This window comes from Lepus europaeus, chromosome 6 (assembly GCF_033115175.1).
Source record: "Lepus europaeus isolate LE1 chromosome 6, mLepTim1.pri, whole genome shotgun sequence".
Lineage (NCBI taxonomy): Eukaryota > Metazoa > Chordata > Mammalia > Lagomorpha > Leporidae > Lepus > Lepus europaeus.
The window spans coordinates 122,163,833-122,188,590 of record NC_084832.1 but is presented as its reverse complement, the minus strand read 5'-3'; the positions used below and the strand labels follow the sequence as shown (position 1 = coordinate 122,188,590).

Here is a 24,758-nt window from a genome sequence, read left to right as displayed (position 1 = left end):
CTCGTTGTGTGGCTGTGGAAGGAGGCTGCAGGGTGGTTTTCTGCCCCGGAAGAGTGCATCTTGTTAACCAGGGTCTGTTTTTCACATTAGTGAGCATGCTTTGCTGTTAAACTTTACAGTAATTAATTTTTTTTCCTCTTTTTAAGATACGGAAGCCCAGGAAATGTCACAAAAGAATACTTTGAATTTTCTGAATTCTTTTTGAAAACCTATGCAGTAGGAATTCAGCAGGTAATCAGCTTATGCTTTTTTTTTTTTTTCTTTAAGATTTACTTGTTTGAAAGGCACAGTTACAAAGAGGGTGAGAAGGAGGGAGAGACATGGAGAGTCAGATCTCCCATCTGTTGGTTCACTTCCCATATCACCCCAATAGCCAGAGCTGGGTCGCTGTGAAGCCAGGAGCCGGGAGCTTCTTCCAGGTTTCCCACAAGGGTGGCAGGGGCCCAAGGACTTGGTCCATCTGCTGCTGCTTTCCCAAGCACATTAGCAGGGAGCTGGATCAGAAGTAGAACAGCTGGGCATTAAACCGGTGCCCATATGGAACACTGGCTTCACAGGTAGGTGCTTTACCCACTGTGTCACAGTGCCAGCCCCAATATTGTTTGTATTCTAAGCAGAACTTACTACTGATCATTGCCGTGTCAGGAACCTACTGAGGAAGCAAAGAATAAAGACATAAGCAGAGGTTTAGTGATAGATAGAGCAATGGTAGATTTTCGTGTCTTTATTGTCAGCCAGATGGTGCCTTTTCTTCAGCAGAAAGCGTGCTAACCCAGTTTAATGAGGAGAGAACATCTGACGGACCAGGCAGGTGTCTCAGAGAGCCGAGGGCTGAGTAGAACGCTTCCTAATGGGTGCCGTTTCCTGGTTCAGGAAAGCTGTGGTTACAGTCCTGTCACACATTGTTTTCTTGGCCTGTGACACAACGTCCCGTGAAGATGGCTGAGATCATGTCTTCAGCAATGCACCATGGATTCCAGAGTTGGGAAGCTGCTCTGAAGTCCCATTAAGGTCCTAAAGTTGATGTCCCCTGGAGCTGTGCTCTGCACTTTCCCAGCGTCACAGAGACACACACGTGTGTGTGTGTATTCGTGTGTGCTCCATCCTCCCTGCTGCCCAGGGGCCACGCTGCTGTTGGAAGTAGTCAAGCAGAATCTTCCGTTTCAGCTGGTGTCACAGGAGGGCTTTTGGGGTAGCCGTAGGACTTGTGACAAATAACGTCAACCTGAGTCTTATGTAACTTGAATGGAATTGATGTTCTGATTTTTTAACTGTGGTAAGAACCATTTTTATTTATCGCAGACTTGACAGGGCAGTGCTCTGGAGAACGGACCTGGGTGCAGGAACACTTGGGGTTTGTGGCTGTGCTGCTTCTGCCTACGGCCCCTGACCAGTCACGATGGCTCTGCACGGTCCTTTCCTTAGAAACCGTTGTTCTCATCTGTGACTTAGAAATAATTCTCAGTTGTGTGTGTGTTAGGTTGACAAAGATAGTCATTCTGTGGTCTGAAATGATAAAGTGTAAGTCTTCCATATTTTTTTCTAGGAATCTTTTTATTTTTGTTGAAATATTTTCCCATTTGGGTTTCTTTTGTTAGGAAATTTATTCAGGCATAGGGAACTAATTTAATTTCTTTTTTCAGAGGGCCAATCAGTGCCACCTCTTGCTGTCTGGAAATTTTTAATGTTTATTCTTTCAAATCTGTTTTGCTTATTTGAAAGAGGGAGAGGAAGTGTGTGTGTGTGTGTAAGAGACACAGAGAGATAGGAACCTTATCTTTCCGTTCCCTCCCAAATGCCAGCCGTGACCCCAAGCCAGGATCCCAGCATTCAGTCTGGATCACCTGAATGCGTGGCAGGGGTTTGGGTACCTGAGATCCAGGTCCTCTTCTGCTGGGTGTGCATCCCGCAGGAAGCTGGGTCAGAAGTGGAGCTGCTGGGACTTGAACTTGGCACTGCAGAGTGGGATGCTGACACCCTAAGTGCTGGCTTAACCTGCTGTGCCACAACTTCCATGCCTGTTATAGATACTTCTAACAGGAGTTTTGGTTCATTTTGAAGTTCTGGTAGTGGAATAGAGTTAGGCTTATCGGAGTAGTTCCATGGGCTAGGGCCTGGAAATCACAGTGTGACACTCTGTGGTTTAAAACAACATAGACCCGTGTAATAATCAAAACTGACGGTGTGAGCCTTCTCTTTAATTACTCTTCTCCCCCTACATCTGTTGATTTTGGTCTTCTCGAGTTCTGGGTTTTCTGTCATGCCCAAGACATCACACACACCGACCACCTGCCCTGCTGTGCCTTAACCAGCAGGTTGTTTATGATCCTGTGTGTGTTCTCTTCCTCTCGTCTTACAGGTACTACTAAAAATTTTAGAGCAGTACAGACAGAAAGAATACGTGGCCCCCCGTGTTCTTCAGCAGGCATTCAACTACCTGAACCAGGGAGTGGTCCACTCTGTGACCTGGAAGCAGATGAAGCCACACATACAGGTGAGCGTCCGAGAGCCGCTCTGTGATGAGCAGGCTTTCTTGACAAGGTATTACTGATCCCACATCTTACATGAAATGCGTTTTTGTATCCATTAACATTGTCCAATGGTGCAGTCTGCAATCTGGCCTGCAGGGCTTGGAGTCTGAGCATCAGGGAAGAGGGGGCCTTCTGCTTAGGGCCTGTGTGCCCCCAGCTTCTCTGTCAGGGCAGACAATGTCTCCCGCGCTGCTTGCTGCGAGGTTGCTGGGCCAGACGAGCTGTGAGAATGCGTTGTGACAGCTGGCAGCAGGGCTCTCTGGGCAGTGTTGCTGTGCAGTGAGCGAAGCCGCCTACGTGGCCGTTTGCTCTGCTGGGTATGAGCAGCAAGTTCTCTTTCTTTGGATCATTAACTTCTATGGCGGAAGTTAAAACTTCTCTGTCTGTAATATAGGATTCAGCATTATCTAAACAAATCAGAATGGAAAATTATGGACTCTTAATAGATAAATTGTTAATTCATATGAAAAAATTTGAAGAATTCAGTGCCATTAGGAGTGGGTTTATGGAGAGAGTAGATAGGATCCTCCCTCCAAATTTGTTTTTGTAGAGTAGAAAATGGTATTTTTGAAAATGAAAGAAAATTTGTGTTGATTTATTTCCATGTGGACAAAAAAGTATTGTAGTAAAAAAAACCTTGGCTTGATATTTTTATGCCCTGTGTTCCTAAGTCTGTTTATATGAAATACATGAAATTCGTATACCTTTAATAAAAATAAAAATTAAAAAAAAACTTACCATCACCAACAAGAATCCTAGGCTGTAAACACACACACATTGCTGCAAGTAGGAGATTATACTATGCATATTTTTTTTTTAAACTTTTATTTAATGAATATAAATTTCCAGTGTACAGCTTATGGATTACAATGGCTTCCCCCTCCCATAACTTCCCTCCCACCCACAACCCTCCCCTCTCCCACTCCCTCTCCCCTTCCATTCACATCAAGATTCATTTTCAATTCTCTTTATATACAGAAGATCAATTTAGTATAAAGATTTCAACAGTTTGCACCCACATAGCAACACAAAGTGAAACATACTGTTTGAGTACTAGTTATAGCATTAAATCACAATGTACAGCACATTAAGGACAGAGATACCACATGAGGAGCAAGTGCACAGTGGCTCCTGTTGTTGACCCAATAAATTGACACTCTAGTTTATGGTGCCAGTAACCACCCTAGGCTGTCGTCATGAGTTGCCAAGGCTATGGAAGCCTTCCAAGTTTGTCGACTCTGATCATATTTAGACAAGGTCATAAAAGACAGAGTGAGGATAGTAACCAATGATCCTAAGAGTGGCATTTACCAGGTTTGAACAATTATACAGCATTAAGTGGGGAAGAGGACCATCAGGACACACAGGTTGGGAGTAGAGCCATTGGTGGTAGAGTAGAGGTTATGATTACAAAGGAATGAGGCTTAAGTGTGCTAGACAGGGTCTAGAACAAAGGACAGAGTCATTATTAGAGGAGCTAAGAAAGGTGCTGTCTAAGCTACAATTAAGTTTTCTGACTGAGAGGCAAATAGAACCTGATAGAAGGGGCTTGATAATAATCTGGTGGGCTTTAGGCCTTGTAAGTGAAGAGGCCCAGACCTATCTATCTCTTCACATGGGGTATATCCTAAGGGAGGTGTGAACCTCCTAGGGGAAGGCACTCTGTTGACTTTCATTACTTGGCTGGCCTGGAAGGAGAGCTGGCCAGGTAAAGGCAGGTGGCATCTCTAACAAGAAATTGACAGTTCTGCCTGCAATGTTGCTGACCCTACTTGACCATCCCCTCAGCTGCAGTGGTCATTTTGGAAGTTGGGCTGAGTGAAGGGCTTTTCAGCTTAGAGCCAATAAGATCTGTGGCTCTGACCTGGGCATCCTTCGACTCCAGGGCAGGTCCATTTCCAGTGATCCAACTCTTGGCAGAGCTGCCAGGGCTCTTCACAAGCTGACTTCTGCTGAAGCCCAGGCTGACCACATTGAAAGCCACTGCAGTGGACTGGCCTGTTGGGTCTCCTTGAGGGCAGATCACTGTACAGATCAGCCATTAATAGGCCTGCCACCCATTGCCCTTGATGCCTAGCTTTCTTTTCCTCCTGGTTTGTGTTAAAGCAGACCAGAGGATGCAAGTCAAGGGAGTGCCCATGTCCCATCTCTAATCTTCGGTGGCCTGAACTACAAGTCTATAGTCACAGGCATGTTCTGTAGTAGTTTTTCTAAGGTAGACAATGCCCATGAGGAAAATTATATTCTCACTTTAAAACTTTCTTTCCCTTTGGTCTGAAAGGGAGGTTTTTTCTACTTACTGTATACTTCGCTGATGGCGAAGTGAATCTAGCTATGAGATTATTATTTAAGTTCTTATTTTGGCTATGCTATTATAGAAAAATGTTAGCCATCTCTTTTATAAGGTCTAAAGATTAAATTGTACGTCCTACAGATTCCTTCATAATAGAATTAGTTTCCTACCTTGAAGAGAATAGAGAAATGAAAGAACAAGTTGGGCTTAGAATAGAGAAATGAGGGAGCAAGTCCTAGATCGCTCACTGACAATAGCAATATCACATGAATACTTAGCAAACCGTTTCAACCATTAGATAAGAACTTAAGAAAACATTTACCAGAAGGTCCAATGCCTTCTACAAATTTTAAGAATCATGTATTTGAAAACACCTCTTAAATATCTAACATGGTGTAGTTTGTAAAATGTATCTTTGATTCATTTTAGCAGCTTAAATTTATGGACAATCTTACCTATAAGCCATTTAAAATAAAACTCTTAATAAAATTTCCTATGTGGACATACAATATGTACACACATATAACATAGCATAATAGACCAATATAGCAATTTTAATAATAGCTTTTAAAATCTTTAACTCTTTTTGTAGATTGCCAATTGATTTGAATTGCTTTTTGTTTTTAGATTACTTTAACACATTGCTTTAACAGAGCATCAGAGTTTAATTCTATGTCAAAGAGAAATTGAGCTTCCTGTGATCTTTTGCTGTGAGGTTTCCTTCCTTTACCTTCTTTCATATTGGTGACCATGTTGCTGTGTTTCTGTGTGTAACACATCTTTAAGCATCTTTTGCAGGGCAGGATGAGTGGAAAAAAAAAATTCTTTCAGTTTCTGTTTGCTATGAAAAGTCTTAATTTCACCTTCATTCACAAATGAGAGCTTTGCAGGATATAATATTCTGGGCTGGCAGTTTTTCTCTTAGTACCTGGGCTATATCTCGCCATTCCCTTCTAGCTTGTAGGGTTTCTGATGAGAAGTCTGCTGTGAGTCTAATTGGAGATCCTCTGAGAGTAATCTGACGTTTCTCTCTTGCACCTTTTAGAATCTTTTCTTTATGTTTCACTGTGGTGAGTTTGATTACAATGTGTCGTGGTGAGGATCTCTTTTGGTCATGTTTATTAGGGGTTCTATAAGGTTCCTGTACTAAGATGCCTCTGTCCTTCTCCAAACCTGGGAAATTTTCTGCTAGTATCTCACTGAGAATGCCTTCTAATCCTTTCTTCCTCTCCATGCCTTCAGGAACTCCTAGAACCCGAATATTAGGTTTTTTAGTAGTATCCTGTAGATTCCCGACAATATTTTTTAGATTTCTAATTTCTTCTTCTTTTCTTTGGTTTGCCTGTTTCCTTTCCTGTTCTCTGTCTTCTGTTCTTCTCTCTTCTGCTTCGCCCATTCTGTTTTTAAGGCTCTCTAATGTGTTTGTCATTTGATCTATTGAGTTCTTCATTTCATTGTGGTTTTTTGTCACTATCATAGTTTTATGTTCTACTAGTTGTTTAATTTCATTTTGATTCCTCCTTAATATTTCCTTTTCACGAGAGAGATTTTCTATCTTGTCCATTAAGGATTTCTGTAGTTTAAGAATTTGTTTTTGAGAACTTCTTAATGTTCTTATCAATTTTTTGAGATCCGTTTCTTGCATTTCTTCTATCTCATCATCTTCATAATCTTGAATTGGGGTGTCTTTTTCATTTGGGGGCGTCATAGTGTCTTCCTTGTTCTTGTTACCTCGGTTTTTGCGTTTGTTGTATGGCATGTTGGAGATATTTGGTTTCTTCACTGTAGTGTTTTTTCTTGTTACACTATGGCTCTATATTAAGAGGACTGTCTGCTTTCGGTGGAGCCTTAGAGGCTTGAGATGAGTGTGGACTGAGAGCTGTGTTTGGTTCCTCAGGGTTGAGGGTGTGTCAAAGATGACACTCCCAGGTTAGGCGTGGTAAATCTCTCTCTCTCTTTTTTTTTTTTTTTTTGATTCAAAAGGGAAGTAATTCCGCACAGCTGAACGTAATTGGAGGTAGTTAGCAGGCAACTGATATACCCACAGGAGCCAGAGATCGGAAGCTCTTTCCCAAGGACCACACATGGAATCTCTGCTGCCCTCGATGTGGGCTCCAATTCTCCTGCAGTCTCCCACTGGATTGCCAAGTTAGATCCTAATCTCCTGTTATTTCACCCCTCCCCCCAGAGTCAGGTTTTTCTGCTAGGCTCAGGGCTGGTGCAGACCTGAGGTCGCCCAGCTTATGACGTATGTCCAAAATGGCGCCTGCTCTTTGTCTTGCTCGCCTTTGAGGGGTGAGCAGAGAGAGAGAAACTCGTGTCCGTATCGGTCACTTTTTTTTTTTTTTTCCCTCTCTCTCTTCTAGTTAGCCTGGTGAACTTTTCCCCACGGAGTTTCAAGCCTCGTTCCCTCTAGTCTCCTCTTTCCGCTTGCCCGCTGGTGTCTCGGGCTATGGAGGTTCGGCTCACCTCGCGTTCCAGCGCTGGTGCGTTGAGTCTGCCGCTGGTGTCCCGAACTTGGGCTCCCACGCTCTCCACGCAGGTCCACTGTGAATCACTAGTTCCGGAAGAGTTTCCTATGCTGTTTCTTCCCCTACTCTTCCTTGACCCTGCAGTATCTCCACTTTTATTAACCTGTGTGTCTTGCTGAACTATCAATGTGCTCCCTTCCTATTCCGCCATCTTGCCGCTCCCCACTATGCATATTTTCTGTGGACGAATCCAAAACTTTGAAAGAATTTATCATTTTAAGGTGTTTTTTTCCTTGTTTATCACTCCTGTGGGGAAGCCTAGAGGTAGATGGAGTTACAGATGCATTCATTTCAGCGTAGTAAAATGCTGCTTATACCTGAAAAAAACACCCATCTGTTGGTAAAGGTGTACTACCTTGTTTCTTCAAAGGAACATGTTTGCACATCGCAGAAGGAGTCGGGACAGCAGCACCCACAGGTGTGGTGAACGGGTGCTGGGCCCCGCGTTGGAGCAGGCCATACCCACGTGCTGTTTGTTTTTTCATGTCTTAGAACATCTCGGAGGACGTGATCTTCTCAGTGATGTGTTACAAAGACGAGGATGAGGAGCTGTGGCAGGAAGACCCGTACGAGTACATCAGGATGAAGTTTGGTAATGGACGCGGTGTGGGTCCTGTCCGTCTCTGCACGTGTAAAGCAATGTAACCAATTGTATATTTGTAAGCGGATGTTAGGACTTGACTTTGCACTGTTCTGTTTTGCATGGTAAACCGTGAAACTCAGGAGTTTGCTGTTCCGCTGAAGCTCGGAGTTGGGGCCGAGGATCTGGGTGGTGGTGAGCCCCCAGTCAGCTCTCAGGGTGCCACAGCACCCGTGGACTGTGTATTACTGTCCTGGTGTGACCTGTCTGCTGGGACACCCGTTTATAAATGGGGTTCTTCTCAATTCTGGGAGGTCCTTGAAATTGAGGACATTTTAGGAGCATCCCAGTTGGCTTTGCCTCCTCACCCTAGGGACCAGGATTCCCCGAGGGAATAGAATTCCCTGCCAGGGCCCCGCTGTCTGCCCCAGGTTCTCGGGGGGTCCTTTCAGCGTGGGTCTTCCTGGAAGCTGTTGAACTGTGCAGGTTGCCCGAGTCACTCCCCCCTCCCTGGCCCGTCCAGTTGGCATTAACGAATTGGTGGACTGAGCCGCGGGCATAGCAGAATGTTAGTTTACGTCCCTCTGCCTCTCGCAGTCTGAGGGCGGGAACGCTGTTCCCTGCGTTGCTGCTTCATCCCTGCTGGCGTCTGGGCTGGTGCTTGGCTCCCCGTGCCTTCAGTGACGGTGCATCAGTGCTGCTCGAGCGGCGGCCATGCTTCCCGTGTTGAGCCGGGGTCTGTAGCTGCCTGCCTTGACCTTACTGGACTTGGCTGTCTGGACAGTGCCTGGTGTGGGCATGAATTGATTCAGTAAGGGGGGAGGCGCCTCTTGTCTTGGTGACAAAGCGCAGGGAAAACAAATGGATGTGAATAACGTTTGCCCTCTGCTTCTGCCTTCTCTCTCTGTCCTGTCTTCCCCCTCGGGAGTCATCACTCACATTGAGGGTTTACTGTTGCCTCTTGTGACTTTGTTTTCCTGCTTTGCTTTGACATGGTGGAATGGTGAGCTCGTCTTTTTTTTTTTTTAAGATTTATTTATTTGAAAGTCAGTTACAGAGAGAGGGAGAGGGAGAGGGAGAGAGATTGGCCACAATGGCCGAGAGCTGCATCGATTTGAAGCCAGGAGCTTCTTCCGGGTCTCCCACGTAGGCAGGGGCCCAAGGAGTTGGGCCATCTTCTATTGCTTTCCCAGGCAAAAATGGAGCAGCTGGGACTCGAACTGGTGCCCATATGGGATGCTAGCACTGCAGGCGGCAGCTTTATATGCTAAGCCACAGCGCTGGCCCCTGAGCTCGTCTTTTTTTGAAGGCATTTTTTTCAGTGTTTACTTTTCTATAATACCTATGTGTTTTTATAATATACAGCATGTTAAAATGCTCCATATGTCAATGATTCTTCCTATCTGATAGGATATTATCTCAGTTTTGAGATAATTAAAGAGCTGTGTGTGTTGAATAATTGGTTGTTTATGAGTGACTTAAGACTGGATGAAATGCCTTTTTTTTTTTTTTAAGATTTATTTATTTGAAAGGCAGAGCTAGAGAGAGAGAGAGAGAGGGAGGGAGAGAGGGAGAGACGGAGGTTCTCCATCTGCTGGTTCACTCCACAAATGGCTGCAATGCCTGGAGCTACACTGATCCAAAGCCAAAACCCAGGAGCTTCTCCCTGGTCTCCTCTATGGGTGTAGGGGTCCAAGCACTTGGGCCATCTTCTGCTGCTTTCCCAGGCCATTAGCAGGGAGCTGGATCAGAAGCTGAGCAGCCAGGACTAGAACTGGCACTCGTATGGCATGCCGGCACTGAAGCTGGTGGCTTAACGTGCCACACCACAGCGCTGTCCCTCAAGTGCTTTTTCTTAATCCTGTGGACTACAGTGCAGTGACAATTATATATGTATTTTATTTTTGGATAACTATAGGGAAGAACAGTTAATGTGTTTTCCTTTAAAATTTTTTTGTCAGTTGCAGCTGTTTGTATGCATGGAACACTCCTATCTAAACGTGTTGACTGATATTAATAATGTTTTCTTTATTATTCCTGTTGTGTTCCCTTTAACCAACACCTTCTCATTTCCTCCAGTAATGATGTTTAGGTAAAAGTGATAGGAGCCAAGGCTTAGGTGTTAAGACAGCCTACGTACAAACACTGGTTTGGTTTCTTAATTGTTGTGTAGCCATGAGCAGTTACTTAACCTTTCTGAAGTGGAATGTTTGTAGCAGTAAACGGGTCATCATGACAGTACTGGGAGGGTTAAGTGGGACAGTACCCGGGAAGGAAGATGGTGCAGAGCGAGTGTTCCGGAACGGCTAGTTGTTAGCATTATTACGTTTGTGTTTTATATTGTTAGGGGACGACTCGGATTGGGATCAAGTGGTATGCTGAGTTTGAAGAGGCTGACATTGAGCACGTGCCCATGGCATGCCTCCTGTAGGCAGAGCCTGACCTTATCCTCACGATTCCCCTTCTCTGCCCTCGATTTGCAGGGCTTTGTCTTTACATTTCCATGGGCAACGTGTTTGTTTATGTATTTATTTAAGATATCTAGAAATTTGAGAGGCAGAGTCACAGAGGAAGGGAGACACAGGGAGGGGTCCTCCATCCGCTAGTTCACTCCCCAAATGACCAACCTGAAGCCAGGAGCGAGGAGCTTCTTCCGGGTCCCCCATGTGGATACAGGGGCCCGTGGACTTGGGCCATCCTCCACTGCTTTCCCAGGCAGTAGCAGAGAGCTTGATCAGAAAAGGAGCAGCTGGGACTAGAACCGAGAGCCATGTGGGATGCCAGCACTGCAGGCAGAGGCTTAACCTACTGCACCACCATGCTGGTCCCCATGGGCAGCTTTTGATGTGCCTGTGTGGAGGTATTGCCCGATACTGCCCCTTTTCTCTCCATGTCCTGCCCACTTCACTTATGTTCTTTGCCTGACCTATTGAGTGAACATCTGTATCACATGGGTCTCTCCTCTGACCACATAAGCCCCATAGAAACATTTCTGTTTCATCCGGGACTCTGCAGAGCCTGGGGCAGAGCCTGGCACCGAGCGAGCATGGCAAAAGTGGTTGTTGTGTCCCGACAGAGAGCAAGCCCTATTCCTGTCCTCCGTGAAATACCGGGGCCTCCCGGGTGCTGGTTTCCAGGCGGAGTTTTGGAGGGGCAACCTGGTTCATGGGTGTCGTGAGAGTGAGTGACAGGTCTGGAGCTGGCTTACGCTGCCAGCCGGTGTGGTGTGCACTGTTGGATTTCTTGGCTCAGGGCAGTAGTAGGTCGGGGCTCAAGTCTATAATTACTTACTATGCCTTTACTAAGATGGTTTAACCTTTTTAAATCTTAGATATTTTTGAAGATTATGCTTCTCCCACCACAGCAGCCCAGACTCTGCTGTATACTGCTGCCAAGAAAAGGAAAGAGGTACGTGGGTGCTCTTTCTACATCCAAGATGTGAAGGTAGCTGGTGTTGTGCTGATGCTCTAATGTACCGCCAGTGTTGGAGAAATGAGATTATTGTAACCTGTCAGCTTTAGAATATTTTATTCTGTCCCAGTAAGGGGAAACGCAAAGTATCATTGATCATTTTGTTTCTTGGCAAATTGTTTATTTCTTATTAAGCTTCCAGATCTTTGATAAAACACAGTCAACTAGCTTTCTTTGTGAACACTTGTACACTTAATGCCATAGGGAGGCAGCACAAGTTCACGTAGACTGAAGTGGGCTCTTGTGTTTCTTCAGGTCTTGCCAAAAATGATGGCGTTCTGCTACCAAGTCCTCACAGACCCGAGCTTCGATCCCAGGAAGAAGGACGGCGCCCTGCATGTGATTGGTTCCCTGGCTGAGATTTTACTGAAGGTCAGGATGGTCTCAGTTCAGTTTATGAAGCTGCCGGGCACAGGCAGAGTGGGCTCCTGTAACACTGGGAGCTGCCGTGGGTAATCGAAATTACTGTATGTGCCCTTTCTGTCCCTGATTTCTTTAATTAAAAATGATCACTTTTTTGGGTCAATTTTTTCTTTTGAAACCATTGCTCTACAGAAGGACTTTGGTATTCTGCAGAAATCAGTATCAGATTGATCTAAGGTAATAGTGTCGCCATGTTGTAAGATATGGTAAATTGTAGGCCAAATGATTTTACAAAACTTCCAATAGAAGTACAGTAAATGCAAGTCATCATAAACATGCTTTATTAGGAAATGAATCTTAAATATGAAAAAGACATTGAAAAGTTCAAATGTAATTTCTGTTTCTTCACAGAAGAGTTTATTCAAGGACCAAATTGAGTTATTCCTGCAGAATCATGTGTTCCCATTGTTACTGTCTAACCTGGGATATCTTCGCGCTAGAGTAAGTTTCTCACCTTTTTTGTTACGTATCATGATCTTCATCTGCAGGATAATTAATGAATCAATGTTTAGGGATGAATTGGTCTTGTACCAGTGGAATGATTGAGAATGTTTATTATGGCCACATCAGTTGAAAAATGAATGAACTAGTAAAGAAAAAGACTTGCAGATTTTAATTCCAACTGAATTCACTTCCTTTATCAGTTTAGCCTCATTGGCCACATATGTAAAACAGGCAGTGTTGAGGGATTATTTTACGGCAATGGTATGATGTAAATTCATGAACAGTTGGCGTCCAATTAAAATGACATGAGATTCTAGTTGGGCTACAAACTTTAGATTTCCAGTATGTTTGGCAACTTAGTAACGTTCCATTGTAAACTTATGTTCTAAGTGCTATTTCTAGAATCCATTTATTTTATGGCGAAATAGAAATGGAAGTTTATTTCTAGAGCCTGTGTTTATAAATAGCTCCACACAGAAAATGTCATGCTAAAAACACGTTAGCCATGTCTGTGTGCCAGCCTGTGTTTTGTAAACGTGCCAGCCAGTGGAGAATTCCTGGGCCAGCTGTCATTTCGGAAGGCCCAGTGCACGGGTGAGATTCTCTCCCTCAAGCCTTCAGAGCCCCAGATAACTTCTGTTGTGTTTCATGCACATAGAGGAAAAAGTAAAGGAGCAATGAGTCTGTGTTCTCCTAGCTTAAGACTTGATCACCTAGACAAGTTTTAACATTCTTGCTAACTTACGTGAGAACAGAATTTTTCCAAGTTTGTCAGAAAAAATGATGTTCATCTAAATGTGAAGCCAGCAAATGGAGAAGCTTTTACTTAAAACAACTTAGCTACAAATAATAATATTTATTTATTTAAAGCATAAGTAGGATTTTTTTCCTGGGACGTTTGAATTTGGCTCCATTTTCTCTTGCCCAGGAAAAATGTTATTGTATATAGGTAATTTAGAAATAATGAAACCACTTTTTCATAAAAAGAACAAGAAATTCGAAAGTAGCCTTCAGATAAAGAGGTTGGTTAAGACTCTTGCATCCCGTGTTGGATTACCTGGGTTCAAACCCTGCCTCTGCTCCAATTCCAGCCTCCTGTTGGAACAGACATGATGGCTCAGGTGGTTGGGTTCCCCCATTCACAGGAGAGATCTGGGTTGAGTCTGGTGCTCCTGTCTATAGTTCCGTTTATTCCTCACCACTGCAGGAAGTGAGGGAATGAAGCAGGACGTGGGAGCTCTGTCTCTCCCTCCCTGTCTCCTAAATAAATAAATTTTTAAAAAAAGGAAACGAAAGCTAGGCAATTCTTGGTAAACCTGGTGGTATTTCACTAAGAAGTGCTTCCTGCTTACTTGCTTCTTACAATACAGTCGTGCTGGGTACTCCATGCATTTAGTTCCCTGAAGTTTCACAATGAGCTCAACCTAAGAAATGCCGTTGAACTGGCCAAGAAGAGCCTGATTGAAGATAAGGAGATGCCTGTTAAAGTTGAAGCTGCTCTTGCCCTCCAGTCATTAATTTCTAATCAGATACAAGGTAAAGCCAAATCCCTTTCTCAAGTTTAAAAATTTTGAAATCTGAGGGTCCAGGGTTTGGATTTCTGAGCTTTTGCCGCCTCAGAAGTTCACTGGGGTTTATTCTTGCCGAATTCAAGAATTGCTAGTGATTGTGGTTTCCAGAAAAATTTTTAGGCTGGGACCCACGTTAGCAATTGTTGGATTCCAGAGAGGCTGACTTGGCACACAGGCCTTGGTGAGGCACAAGGTTCATCAGGGTCAGGCCTTGGTGGGCACGGGGTTGATCAGGGTCAGGCCTTGGTTCATCAGGGCGCAGGGTTGATCAGGGTCAGGCCTTGGTGGGTGCAGGGTTCCTCAGGGTCAGGCCTTGGTGGGTGCAGGGTTCCTCAGGGTCAGGCCTTGGTGGGCGCAGGGTTCATCAGGGTCAGGCCTTGGTTCATCAGGGCGCAGGGTTCATCAGGGTCAGGCCTTGGTGGGCGCAGGGTTTATCAGGCTCAGGCCTTGGTGGGCATGGGGTTCATCAGGGTCAGGCCTTGGTGGGCACAGGGTTCATCAGGGTCAGGCCTTGGTGGGTGCAGGGTTCATCAGGCTCAGGCCTTGGTGGGCGCAGGGTTGATCAGGGTCAGGCCTTGGTGGGTGCAGGGTTCATCAGGGTCAGGCCTTGGTGGGCACGGGGTTCATCAGGGTCAGGTCTCAGGGAGACACAGGGTTCATCGGGCTCAGGCTCCCCCAGGCTCAGGTGTAGGAGCTGGGACCAGGTGGCTCAGGATTCCTTGGAGTCCTAGGAGTCCAGGCCTCTGCAGCTCTGCAGGCAGCAGGTGGCGTTTCTCTGGAGTGATGACACTGGGGTCAGAGTTGGATTACACCTGTGGTAGTCAGCGGTTGGTGAGGAACATGGACCTGCTTGGACTCCCCACAGTGCGCCCTCAGGAGGTCTGTCTGTCCTGTCGGGGTGTGGGGGAGGGAGGGTGGGTTGCGAGGAGGTGGGCTGCGTCCGTGTTGGCGTGTTGGTGTATGTGCCTTGTCAGACTACGTCAGGAGTGATGTAATACGTGCTCCAAGTTAGGCCCATGACAGCATGGGTCCTCTGACTAGAACGTCAGGGGGAGCTGTGAGGGTTTTGGACGGGGCAGCTCTCCTGTGCAGGACTGCTTATCCCCGTGTTACTCGTGGGAAAGTTGACCTACTGGTGAATGCTATTTGGCACAGCTTTGCAACGTGTTCACCAAAGAGCAAGTGTGTACGTAGCCCCTCTCTAGATACTGTGTCACTTCAGCTGCGGCCAGGGTAACTCTTCCACTACCCATGAATGGGCTATGTTTACCACTGCCTTTTACTGCCTTAGCTAAGCAATTCATGAAGCCACACGTGAGGCCCATCATGCAGGAGCTGTTGCACATCGTCAGAGAAACGGAGAACGATGACGTCACCAATGTGATCCAGAAGATGATCTGCGAGTACAGTCCGGAGGTGGCCTCCATCGCTGTCGAGATGACTCAACACCTGGTCAGCCTGGGCGGACGCGGTTCAGCAAAGCAGCTCTGAGCGAACTGAATAAACGAAGCTCCAGGACTTGGAGCACAGCTTGATTTGTAACTGAGCTGCGAACAGAAAAAGATTTCTGAAGCTTATTAGTCTAGTAACCTTTAGGATAACCACTTTGCATGTATGATCTGAGATTTTTGTGGTGATGTACCTGGATGTGAGCCTTCCAAATCCTTATTTTCTGGGCTTTGATTCTGGAAACTCATTGCCTTTTGTTTGGGGCAACGTCTTCTATTTCCTTTATTAGTTATTTCCCTGCTGTTTGAGTTTTTATTTCCATTTCCTGATGTAGAAATGGATTAAATGTTAGCTGTCTGATTGTCTGTTTTTTTTTTTTTTTTTGACAGGCAGAGTGGATAGAGAGAGAGAGAGAGGAAGGTCTTCCTTTTTGCCGTTGGTTCAGCCCCCAAATGGCCGCTACGGCCGGCGCTGTGCCAGTCCGAAGCCAGGAGCCAGGTGCTTCCTCCTGGTCTCCCATGCGGGTGCAGGGCCCAAGGACTTGGGCCATCCTCCACTTCACTCCCGGGCCATAGCAGAGAGCTAGCCTGGAAGAGGGGCAACCGGGATAGAATCCGGCACCCCGACCGGGACTAGAACCCGGTGTGCCGGCTCCGCAAGGCGGAATATTAGCCTATTAAGCCACGGCGCCGGCCTAGCTGTCTGATTGTAATAGCTAGTGTGTATTCCACTCCAGTGAGTAAAAAGGGATAAAGGACTATTCAAAGCATGACATATTTTTAAAAAAGTTGATTTAGTTAGCAAAATGCAGAACTTAAGGTTTGAGATACGTGATACTGCCCTTCTGATAACTTTTATAATGGGGTATGAGTGCTAACTGTTCATATTCTAATGTTATTTTCGTAGGCTGAGATATTTGGCAAAGTTCTTCAAAGTGATGAATATGAAGAAATAGAAGACAAAACAGTAATGGCAATGGGTATTTTACATACCATTGATACCATCTTAACGGTTGTAGAAGATCACAAAGAGGTGAGATTTCTTCGGTTTAGCCATAATAGTAATGTTTACTATAATTTATATGCTGCTTAGTTATTGCTTGGGTTGGAAAGTGGCCTTTAGTTTTTAAATAAACTTATTAAAATGGCTGAGGGGAAATAGTCCAAGGACTATTTAGAAGTATATGAGGGTACTTTGAAGCCTTTGTGGAAAGGTGGAATTAAAAGATGAGTTTATTTTTTTTTAAAAAATTATTTATTTGGAAGTTGGAGTTAGAGGCAGAGAGAGAGAAAGAGAGAAAGAAAGAGAGAGAGAGAGATGGAGAGGTCTTCCATCTGTTGGTTTGCACCCCAAATGCCCACAGTGGCCAGAGCTATGCTGATCTGAAGCCGGGAGCCAAGAGCTGCTTTCAGGTCTCCCAGGCAGTGCGGGGGCCCAAGGACTTGGGCCATCTTCTACTGCTTTCCCAGGCCATAGCAGAGAGCTGGATCAGAAGAGGAGCAGCTGGGATAAGAACCAGTGCCTGTATGGGATGCTGGCATCGTGGCTTACCTGCTACCTTGCAACACCAGCCCTTGCAGCTCCTATATTGTGTGCTGAGGACCTAGGAGGAGGATTAATCTTGTGTTTAGCTTGTGTTGAAGGCTACTAGATTCTTCCAAATAGTTAAGTATTCTTCTTGTTAATTTTTAATATTTGAGAGTCTGAGTGACAGCAGAGAGAAAACTCTATTTCTATCTGTGGTCAGTTCTCCAAACGCCTGCCAGGACTGGGCCAGGCTGAGCCCAGGAGCTTGAACACAATCCAAGTCCCTCAGGTGTGAGGTGTGCACACAGTCACCTGGGCGGTCACCACTGCCTCCCAGGTCTGCACTGGCAGGACGCTGGAACTGGGAGCTGGAGCTGGGAATGAAACTTAGGTATTCTTAAGAGATATGGGCATTCTGCCTGCTACGTTCACCTCCAGATGGTTCAGTGTTTTTCTTCTGAACTTGCCTTCCTTGACCTAAAGGACTTACTGGGAAACCATGTGATCATTGGGGTAATGGTGAGATATTCCAAATTACATGACAAATACATTTCAGGGTAGTTCTTTTACCTCTTGTTTGGGACTTACATTTGGAGACATCTTAGAAGTCATCTGGCCCAGTTTTTCCAGTTGTGTGTGTGGGGATGTGAGGATAGAATGAGCTGCAGGATTAATTTGAAAACAAAATAGCACTTTGTTGTGTTAATTTTTTTAAACATTTATTTATTTATTTGAAAGAGTTTCAGAGAGGTGGAGAGAGACAGAGAGAGGTCTTCCATCGGCTGGTTCACTCCCCAGAAGGACCCAACAGCTGGAGCTGTGCCGATCCAAAGCCAGGAGCCAGGAACTTCCTCCGGGTCTCCTATGCAGGTGCAGGGGCCCAAGGACTTGGGCCATCTTCCATTGCTTTCCCAGGCCATAGCAGAGAGCTGGGTTGGAAGTGGAGCAGCCGAGACTAGAACCAGTGCTCATATGGGATGCCGGCATTATACACAGCGGCTTTACCTGCTAACCCACAGCGCTGGTCCCCTTTTGTGTTAATTTTTGTTAATTGAAATTTATTTTGAATTTTCTCTAATGTTGAGGGAGGATGTGAATATGTTGTGATTTTCAAAGGAGAAATGAGTTAAAATTGAGAAACAACAATGAAATTGAGCTTTCTCACCTACCGATGAAAAAACTTAAAGCATTTGGCTAAATAGCTTTACCAAGGTCAGGAATAATTGGTGGCAAAATCTACTAGAATCTTGGTCTCTGGACTGCATATTTCTAAATTTTGAAATTTGACTTGCTAAAAGCAAATTTTGAAGGCAAGATTTCCTTAAATGTGAATACTTGTCCAAATACTTAGTGTGTAAAAAGCAATATTGAAAACCTGAAATGGGGGGGCCAGTGCTGTGGTATAGTGGGTAAAGATGCTGCCTCCAGTGTTGGCATCCTGTATGGGCACCAGTTTGTGACCCAGCGCTCCACTTCCAATCCAGCTCTCTGCTATGGCCTGGGATAGCAGTAGAAGATGGCCCAAGTCCTTAGGGCCCTGCACCCACTTGGGAGACCAGGAAGAAGCTCCTGGCTTCAGATCAGCGCAGCTCTGGCCGTTGTGGCCGACTGGGGAGTGAACCTCTATTTTTCTCTGCCTCTGCTTCTCTCTGTGTTTAACTCTGACTTTAAATAATAAATAAATAAATAAATCTTAAAAGAAAATCTGAAATAGGTACTTAAGCATAAATATTTTTGTTTAACAGATTTAATTAAGCATGTTGATTTATTTGTGGACGTATGTGTTTGAAAGGTAGAGCAATGATGGAGGGAGACGGATCTTCCATCTGCTAATTGACTACCCAGATAGGTGCAGTGGCTGGGACTGGGCAGTGCTAAAGCCAGGAGCCAGGAACTCCATCCTGGTCTCCCACATGGCTGGCAGGGGCCCAAGGCATAGGGCCATCTTCTGCTGCCTTCCCAGGTGCATTAACTGGAAGCTGGGCTGGAGCAGCGCTGCTGGAACTTGAACTGGCCCTCTTACATGGAAGGCTGCTGTCAGAGGCAGCCATTTAACCTGCTGAGCCACGTGCCAGCCCTGACAATTTTTTAATCTCGGAAACTTTGTATCTTAAAGACACTAGTGTAAGCTGGATATTAGAGTATATTCAAAAGTTGAAATAAGATACTTAGATGAAAAATGTAACTCAGGGTGGATTTTAATTTTATTTGCTTAGAAAATATTTAATACAAGCGTGAGATTTTTCTACTAACCTACAAGCAAAGAAGTCTGTTTTTTTCTTAGGAAAACCACAGCATATGATGCCCTGTTTTTATCTGCTGGTTTTTACCTCATATAGCTTAGTGCTCCTTCCATTCCTTCGATAAAGTTAAATATTCTTAGTGGTTGCCTAATACTCCCTCATAGGAGGTGTCAAATTTGTTTAACCCACCTTTGGTTAATGGCTGCCATTGAACTGCCCTTGTTGAAATGGACAGTCGGTTGTTAGTAATCGCAGCATTGCTGTCATGGTCTTTTCTTCCTGTTCTGCACTCGGGATCACATGCCTTGGGGTTAGACTGCTTGGCGTGGACTTGCTGGATTGGAGGGTGTGAGTGAGTTACTCAGGGATCCTTCATGGTGTAGTGTGGACCCGAGTAGATCCCACTGATCCACCTGCAAGTCTGCACAGCCCAGTTCTTTGGTCCCTCCCAGCCTGATAGGTCAGGCGTGTGAGTGCTGCCTCTGGGGCCTGGGCTGTTACCGGGTTGCTGGGAACGTTTTTTGGTAAGCAAGGTCTGTCTGTGTTACTTTTTCATAACCTTTACTTATTGTTCTGTGGGGTTATTGGCTCCATGGTAGAGGAACTTGATCTTTATCTCTGATACCATTGGAAGGGATTTCATTGAATTATGTGTTTTCACCTTTACCTTGCCCTGTGCAGAAAAATTTTTAAAAAGATTTTATTTATTTATTTGAGAGGCAGAATCACAGACAAGTGACAGGGAGAGACAAAGAGAAAGGTCCTCCTTCGGTCGGTTCACTCCCCAAATGGCCGCAATGGCTGGAGCTGCCCGATCCGAAGCCAGGAGCTTCTTCCTGGTCTTCCATGTGGGTGCAGAGGTCCAAGCTCTTGGGCCATCCTCTGCTGCTTTCCCAGGCCATAGCACAGAGCTGGATTGGAAGAGGAGCATCCGGGACTTGAACTGGCGCCCATATGGGATGCCGGTGCCGCAGGAGGAGGATTAACCCACTGCACTACGGCGCTGGCCCTAGAAATCTTTAATTTTTTTTTTTTTTTATTTTTGACAGGCAGAGTGGACAGTGAGAGAGAGAGACAGAGAGAAAGGTCTTCCTTTTGCCGTTGGTTCACCCTCCAATGGCCGCCGCGGTAGGCGCGCTGCGGCCAGCGCACCGCGCTGATCCGATGGCAGAAGCCAGGTGCTTATCCTGGTCTCCCCTGGGGTGCAGAGCCCAAACACTTGGGCTATCCTCCACTGCACTCCCTGGCCACAGCAGAGAGCTGGCCTGGAAGAGGGGCAACCGGGACAGGACCGGTGCCCCGACCGGGACTAGAACCCAGTGTGCCGGCGCCGCAAGGCGGAGGATTAGCCTGTTGAGCCACGGCGCCGGCGAAATCTTTAATTTTTATTGTCAGATGTTTTGAGTTTTTGTTTTTCTGGGCTTGAAGTCACTTTCTCTCTTCAGCATTATACAAGAATTAAAAAGAACTTTCTAGTACATTTATGGTTTATTCACATCAAAATAATCTGTTACAAATTTGTTTTGATAAAAAATATGAGATAAGGAACTAAGCTAATCTGTAACTTCATTATGGGTTGACTTCTATTGACGTATTTTTTCATAATTTCCTTATTCTTGCATGTTTAGTTTTTCACATGAAGTGTAGGATTAACCTGTGACGTTTCTCTAGTAGAAATGTTCTATTGATATTTTACGTTGCAACATGAAAATTGTGGATTAAAAGTGTCACCGATTTTAAACTAAATATGTGAAATCTGTCTTTAGATTACACAGCAGTTGGAGAACATCTGTCTGCGGATCATTGACCTGGTTTTACAGAAGCATGTGATTGGTAAGTGTGAAGGTGGAGTGAATGTTGTTCATATTTCCTAAGTTCACAGTGCATTTTTAGCCCATTAAATCTAACAAGGTGACAGTTTTGAGAAAGATAAGCGTGTATTTCTTCTGAGTTTGGATGTGCTTGATGATGTTCAATATCTGTTTTCTTTCAGAGGGCAATTTAAATATCCATTTGAGAGTGTTTGGTTGCAGAAATTTTAGACTAGAGAATTTGACAGTTCACTCTTTTCAGAAATGAAGAGCTAGTTCGGAGTTTCTTTGAGGCTACTTAACCTGGGATTGAAGAATGTTCATGGCTCACAACAGGCATGTTTCTCACCAGCGGTGTGAATTAGGTGTTGTCCTGGTCTCTATTACAGCGCTCGAGTTCAGAGTAGAATCAGTCGGTGGTGTGAGAGAAGCTGCTACGTGTTAGGGGCGGCTGGGGGTTTGTGGTGGAGGTGACGTGGCTAAAGCATCCGGGTGCTCTGAGCACCCCACCCCTAGTGCTATGGGTGTGACCAGATGCAGGCTGCGTAGCCCAGAAAGACGCAGGGCAGCTGGGTGATTACTTGTAGTTGTGTACAGACTTTCACTGTTTTTTTATGATTTATTTTATTTATTGGAAACACAGAGTTTCAGAGAGAGGTAGAGACACGGAGAGAAAGAGGTCTTCCATCTGCTGGTTCCCTCTCCAAATGGCGGCAACAACCAGAGCTGGGCCCATCTGAAGCCAGGAGCCTCTCCAGGGCGTCCTCCTTTGCTTTCCCAGGCACATTAGCAGGGAGCTAGATTGGCAGTGGAGCAGCTGGGACTCGAACCGGCTCCCATGTGGGATGCTGGCGCTGCAGGCAGCGGCTTTACCCGCTGTGCCACCACACCGGCCCCGTATACACGTTTTCTTTGTCACGTCTGTCCCTTCAGGTTTTTGTGTTGTGGCTTTTGTGGCTAAAGCTGCAGTGAATGTGGGAACGCAGTTCTGTTGGGTGTACACCCAGCAGCGGGATTGCGGGCCGTGTGGTGGTTCTATTTTCAATGTTTTGAGCAGTTTTTATATTGCTTTCTTAGTGATTCCACCAGTTGATACTTCCGCCATTAGTGCACAAGGGCTCCCTTTCTCCATGTGCTCTTCAAGTTGATCTTTGGTTTTGTTCTGAGGATGGCTATGCTGGCAGGTGTGAGGCTGTATCTCATTATGGTGTTCATGTGTATGTGATAAGTGATATTGAGCATCTTTTCATATGCATTTTTGGCTACTTATGTTTTTTTTGAAAAATGTCTATTCAGGCCCTTAACCTATTTTTTTTATCAAGTTATTTATTATAGCTATTGGGTTTGAGTTCCTTCGGTATTTTGTTTATCAGATACATATCTTTTTTTTTTTTTTGGACAGGCAGAGTGGACAGTAGAGGGAGACAGAGAGAAAGGTCTTCCTTTGCCGTTGGTTCACCCTCCAATGGCCACCGCGATAGGCGCACTGCGCTGATCCGATGGCAGGAGCCAGATGCTTCTCCTGGTCTCCCATGGGGTGCAGGGCCCAAGCACTTGGGCCATCCTCCACTGCACTCCCTGGCCACAGCAGAGAGCTGGCCTGGAAGAGGGGCAACCGGGACGGATCGGTGCCCCGACCGGGACTAGAACCCGGTGTGCCGGCGCCACAAGGCGGAGGATTAGCCTACTGAGCCGCGGCACTAGCCGCTCAGATACGTATCTTGCAGTATTTTTCTCCCATACTTGAGGCTGTCTCTTCAGTCTGTTAATAGTTTCCTTTGTTCTGCAGTAGCTTCTTAGTTTGGTGTGATCCCATTTGCCAGTTTACTCTTTTTTATTTTTATTTATTTATTTTTTTTGATTTTTGACAGGCAGAGTGGACAGAGAGAGAGACAGAGAGAAAGGTCTTCCTTTGCCGTTGGTTCACCCTCCAATGGCCGCCGCGGCTGGTGCGTTGCGTCCGGCGCACTGCGCTGATCCGATGGCAGGAGCCAGGTGCTTCTCCTGGTCTCCCATGCAGGTACAGGGCCCAAGCACTTGGGCCATCCTCCACTGCACTCCCAGGCCACAGCAGAGAGCTGGCCTGGAAGAGGGGCAACCGGGACAGAATCCGGCGCCCCGACCGGGACTAGAACCCGGTGTGCCGGTGCCGCAAGGCGGAGGATTGGCCTGTTGAGCCACAGCGCCGGCCCTGCCAGTTTTCTCTTTAGTGCTTTTGGGATCGTATCTAGGGAAGTTGTTCCCTACACCGGTGTCAGACATTGGCCCCATGTTTTCTTCCAGTAGGCCCATGATTGCGGGTCTCCATGAATGCCTCTTTACCCCATTTTGATTTGATTTTGTGTATATTATGAGCTTCCGATTTTTTTTTGTGCATGTGGGTTTCCAGTTTTCCCAGCGTTCTTTTAAACACTGAGATGTGAGAGACATGCGATAGCCTGTTCTTTTCCTGTATTTGTTTCTAATACAGCTTTTAGAAATGAAACTGTGTTGTGTATCCTAAAATAGAAACATAATGTGATTTTCCAGGGATAGAAGAAGGCTGAGTGAGAACTAAGCCGAGGGCAGGTCTTGGTAAGAGGTGGAAGGCGGAGGAGGAAGCCGAGTGCCGCTCCGGAGACACGGCGCACCAGGAGTGTGTGGGGGCGGCCCTGCCCTTAATCTTCGCTCTTTTCCCGCTGTCTGACTTGGGATTTTCCTCCTAGAGTTCTATGAAGAAATCCTTTCGCTGGCCTACAGTCTGACCTGCCACACGGTCTCCCCTCACATGTGGCAGCTCCTAGGAGTCCTGTACGAGATCTTTCAGCAGGGCTGCTTTGAGTATTTTACAGGTACGGCGTGGCTCGGCGTCTCCGTGTCTCTGGGTCTCAAAACTGCAGTGCCAGTCAGTCACAGGGCTTCTGTCGCACAGGCAGAGGAGGGGCTGTAGTTCCTGTTTACTGGGGTGCCTCCAGGTCTCGTCCAGACTGCGTACACACGTATGTTAACTGAATGTGTGTTCTCAGAGCACCACCCTGTGCTAGGCACTGTTCTGAGCTCAGTGGTATCACAGGGAACCCAGCAGACAGCGCTTGCCCCTTGAAGCTTGCCTTGTAGCGGGCAGGGAGAGGCATAGCCCAGCAAGCAGGGGCCAGGACGCCCAGGGTGTGAGGGCGGGGAGGCAGGGCAGTCCTCAGAAGCTCCAGCACGGTGGGCCGCTTTCATGTCTCCAATGCACACTCCCTCACGTGTAAGGGGACAGGTGAACTTGGTTGTTTGCTGGCGTTCTGTGGCTGCAGGGTGGGGGGGGGTGTGAGGATGGTACTGTGTGGGTGCCTCACGCGTGATGTCTCAGTAGGAAGAATTAACTCTATTCTTGGGGCTCCTGTCACACTGGATTTTGAATTTCTTGTTCCCCAGACATGATGCCTCTCCTACATAATTACGTGACCATCGACACAACTACTTTCCTGTCCAATCCAAAGCACTTGGAAATCCTCTTCACGATGTGCAGGAAGGTAAGCCTCGGCGGCAGTGGGCCTTACTGACCGGTGAGCAGTCTCCATGTTTGTCCTACACGTAGTTCTCTGTATCTTCCATCGTTAGTGTTCCCAGAGGCAAGCCTGGGGTGGTTGTAATGTCTAGGTTTTGTGTTGTGTGCTATGCTTGGGGATGTTAGCCACGTTGTAATCTGGGTTCTTGGTACATGTTGGAGTAGTCCTCCCTCAGTGTGCACGTTGCTCAAGTCCCGTACACGAGGCAGTGTTTTCATGTGGCCTAGCAGTCCCCCGTGCACTTGAAGTTTCTTTAAGGATTGATTGATTGATTGATTTGAAGAGTTAGAGGGAGAGACAGGGAGAGAAATCTTGCATCATTCATTCCCTAAATGGCTGCAACGGTGTCCC

The 24,758-nt window shown here is 46.0% G+C and overlaps 1 protein-coding gene across 2 annotated transcripts in view; it reads left to right on the top strand.

Annotated features, from left to right (window-relative positions):
- The window catches only part of IPO8 (importin 8), a 67,244-nt gene that overhangs the window by 22,566 nt on the left and 19,920 nt on the right, over window positions 1–24,758 (top strand). For both annotated transcript variants that reach the window (XM_062195024.1, XM_062195025.1), the window contains 12 exons: window positions 147–231; window positions 2,360–2,494; window positions 7,848–7,947; window positions 11,267–11,343; window positions 11,662–11,778; window positions 12,181–12,270; window positions 13,644–13,809; window positions 15,136–15,296; window positions 16,200–16,325; window positions 20,830–20,896; window positions 23,580–23,705; window positions 24,274–24,371. In XM_062195024.1, coding sequence (XP_062051008.1) covers window positions 147–231; window positions 2,360–2,494; window positions 7,848–7,947; window positions 11,267–11,343; window positions 11,662–11,778; window positions 12,181–12,270; window positions 13,644–13,809; window positions 15,136–15,296; window positions 16,200–16,325; window positions 20,830–20,896; window positions 23,580–23,705; window positions 24,274–24,371 — 1,348 coding nt within the window. The remainder of the gene's footprint in view (window positions 1–146; window positions 232–2,359; window positions 2,495–7,847; window positions 7,948–11,266; window positions 11,344–11,661; window positions 11,779–12,180; window positions 12,271–13,643; window positions 13,810–15,135; window positions 15,297–16,199; window positions 16,326–20,829; window positions 20,897–23,579; window positions 23,706–24,273; window positions 24,372–24,758) is intronic.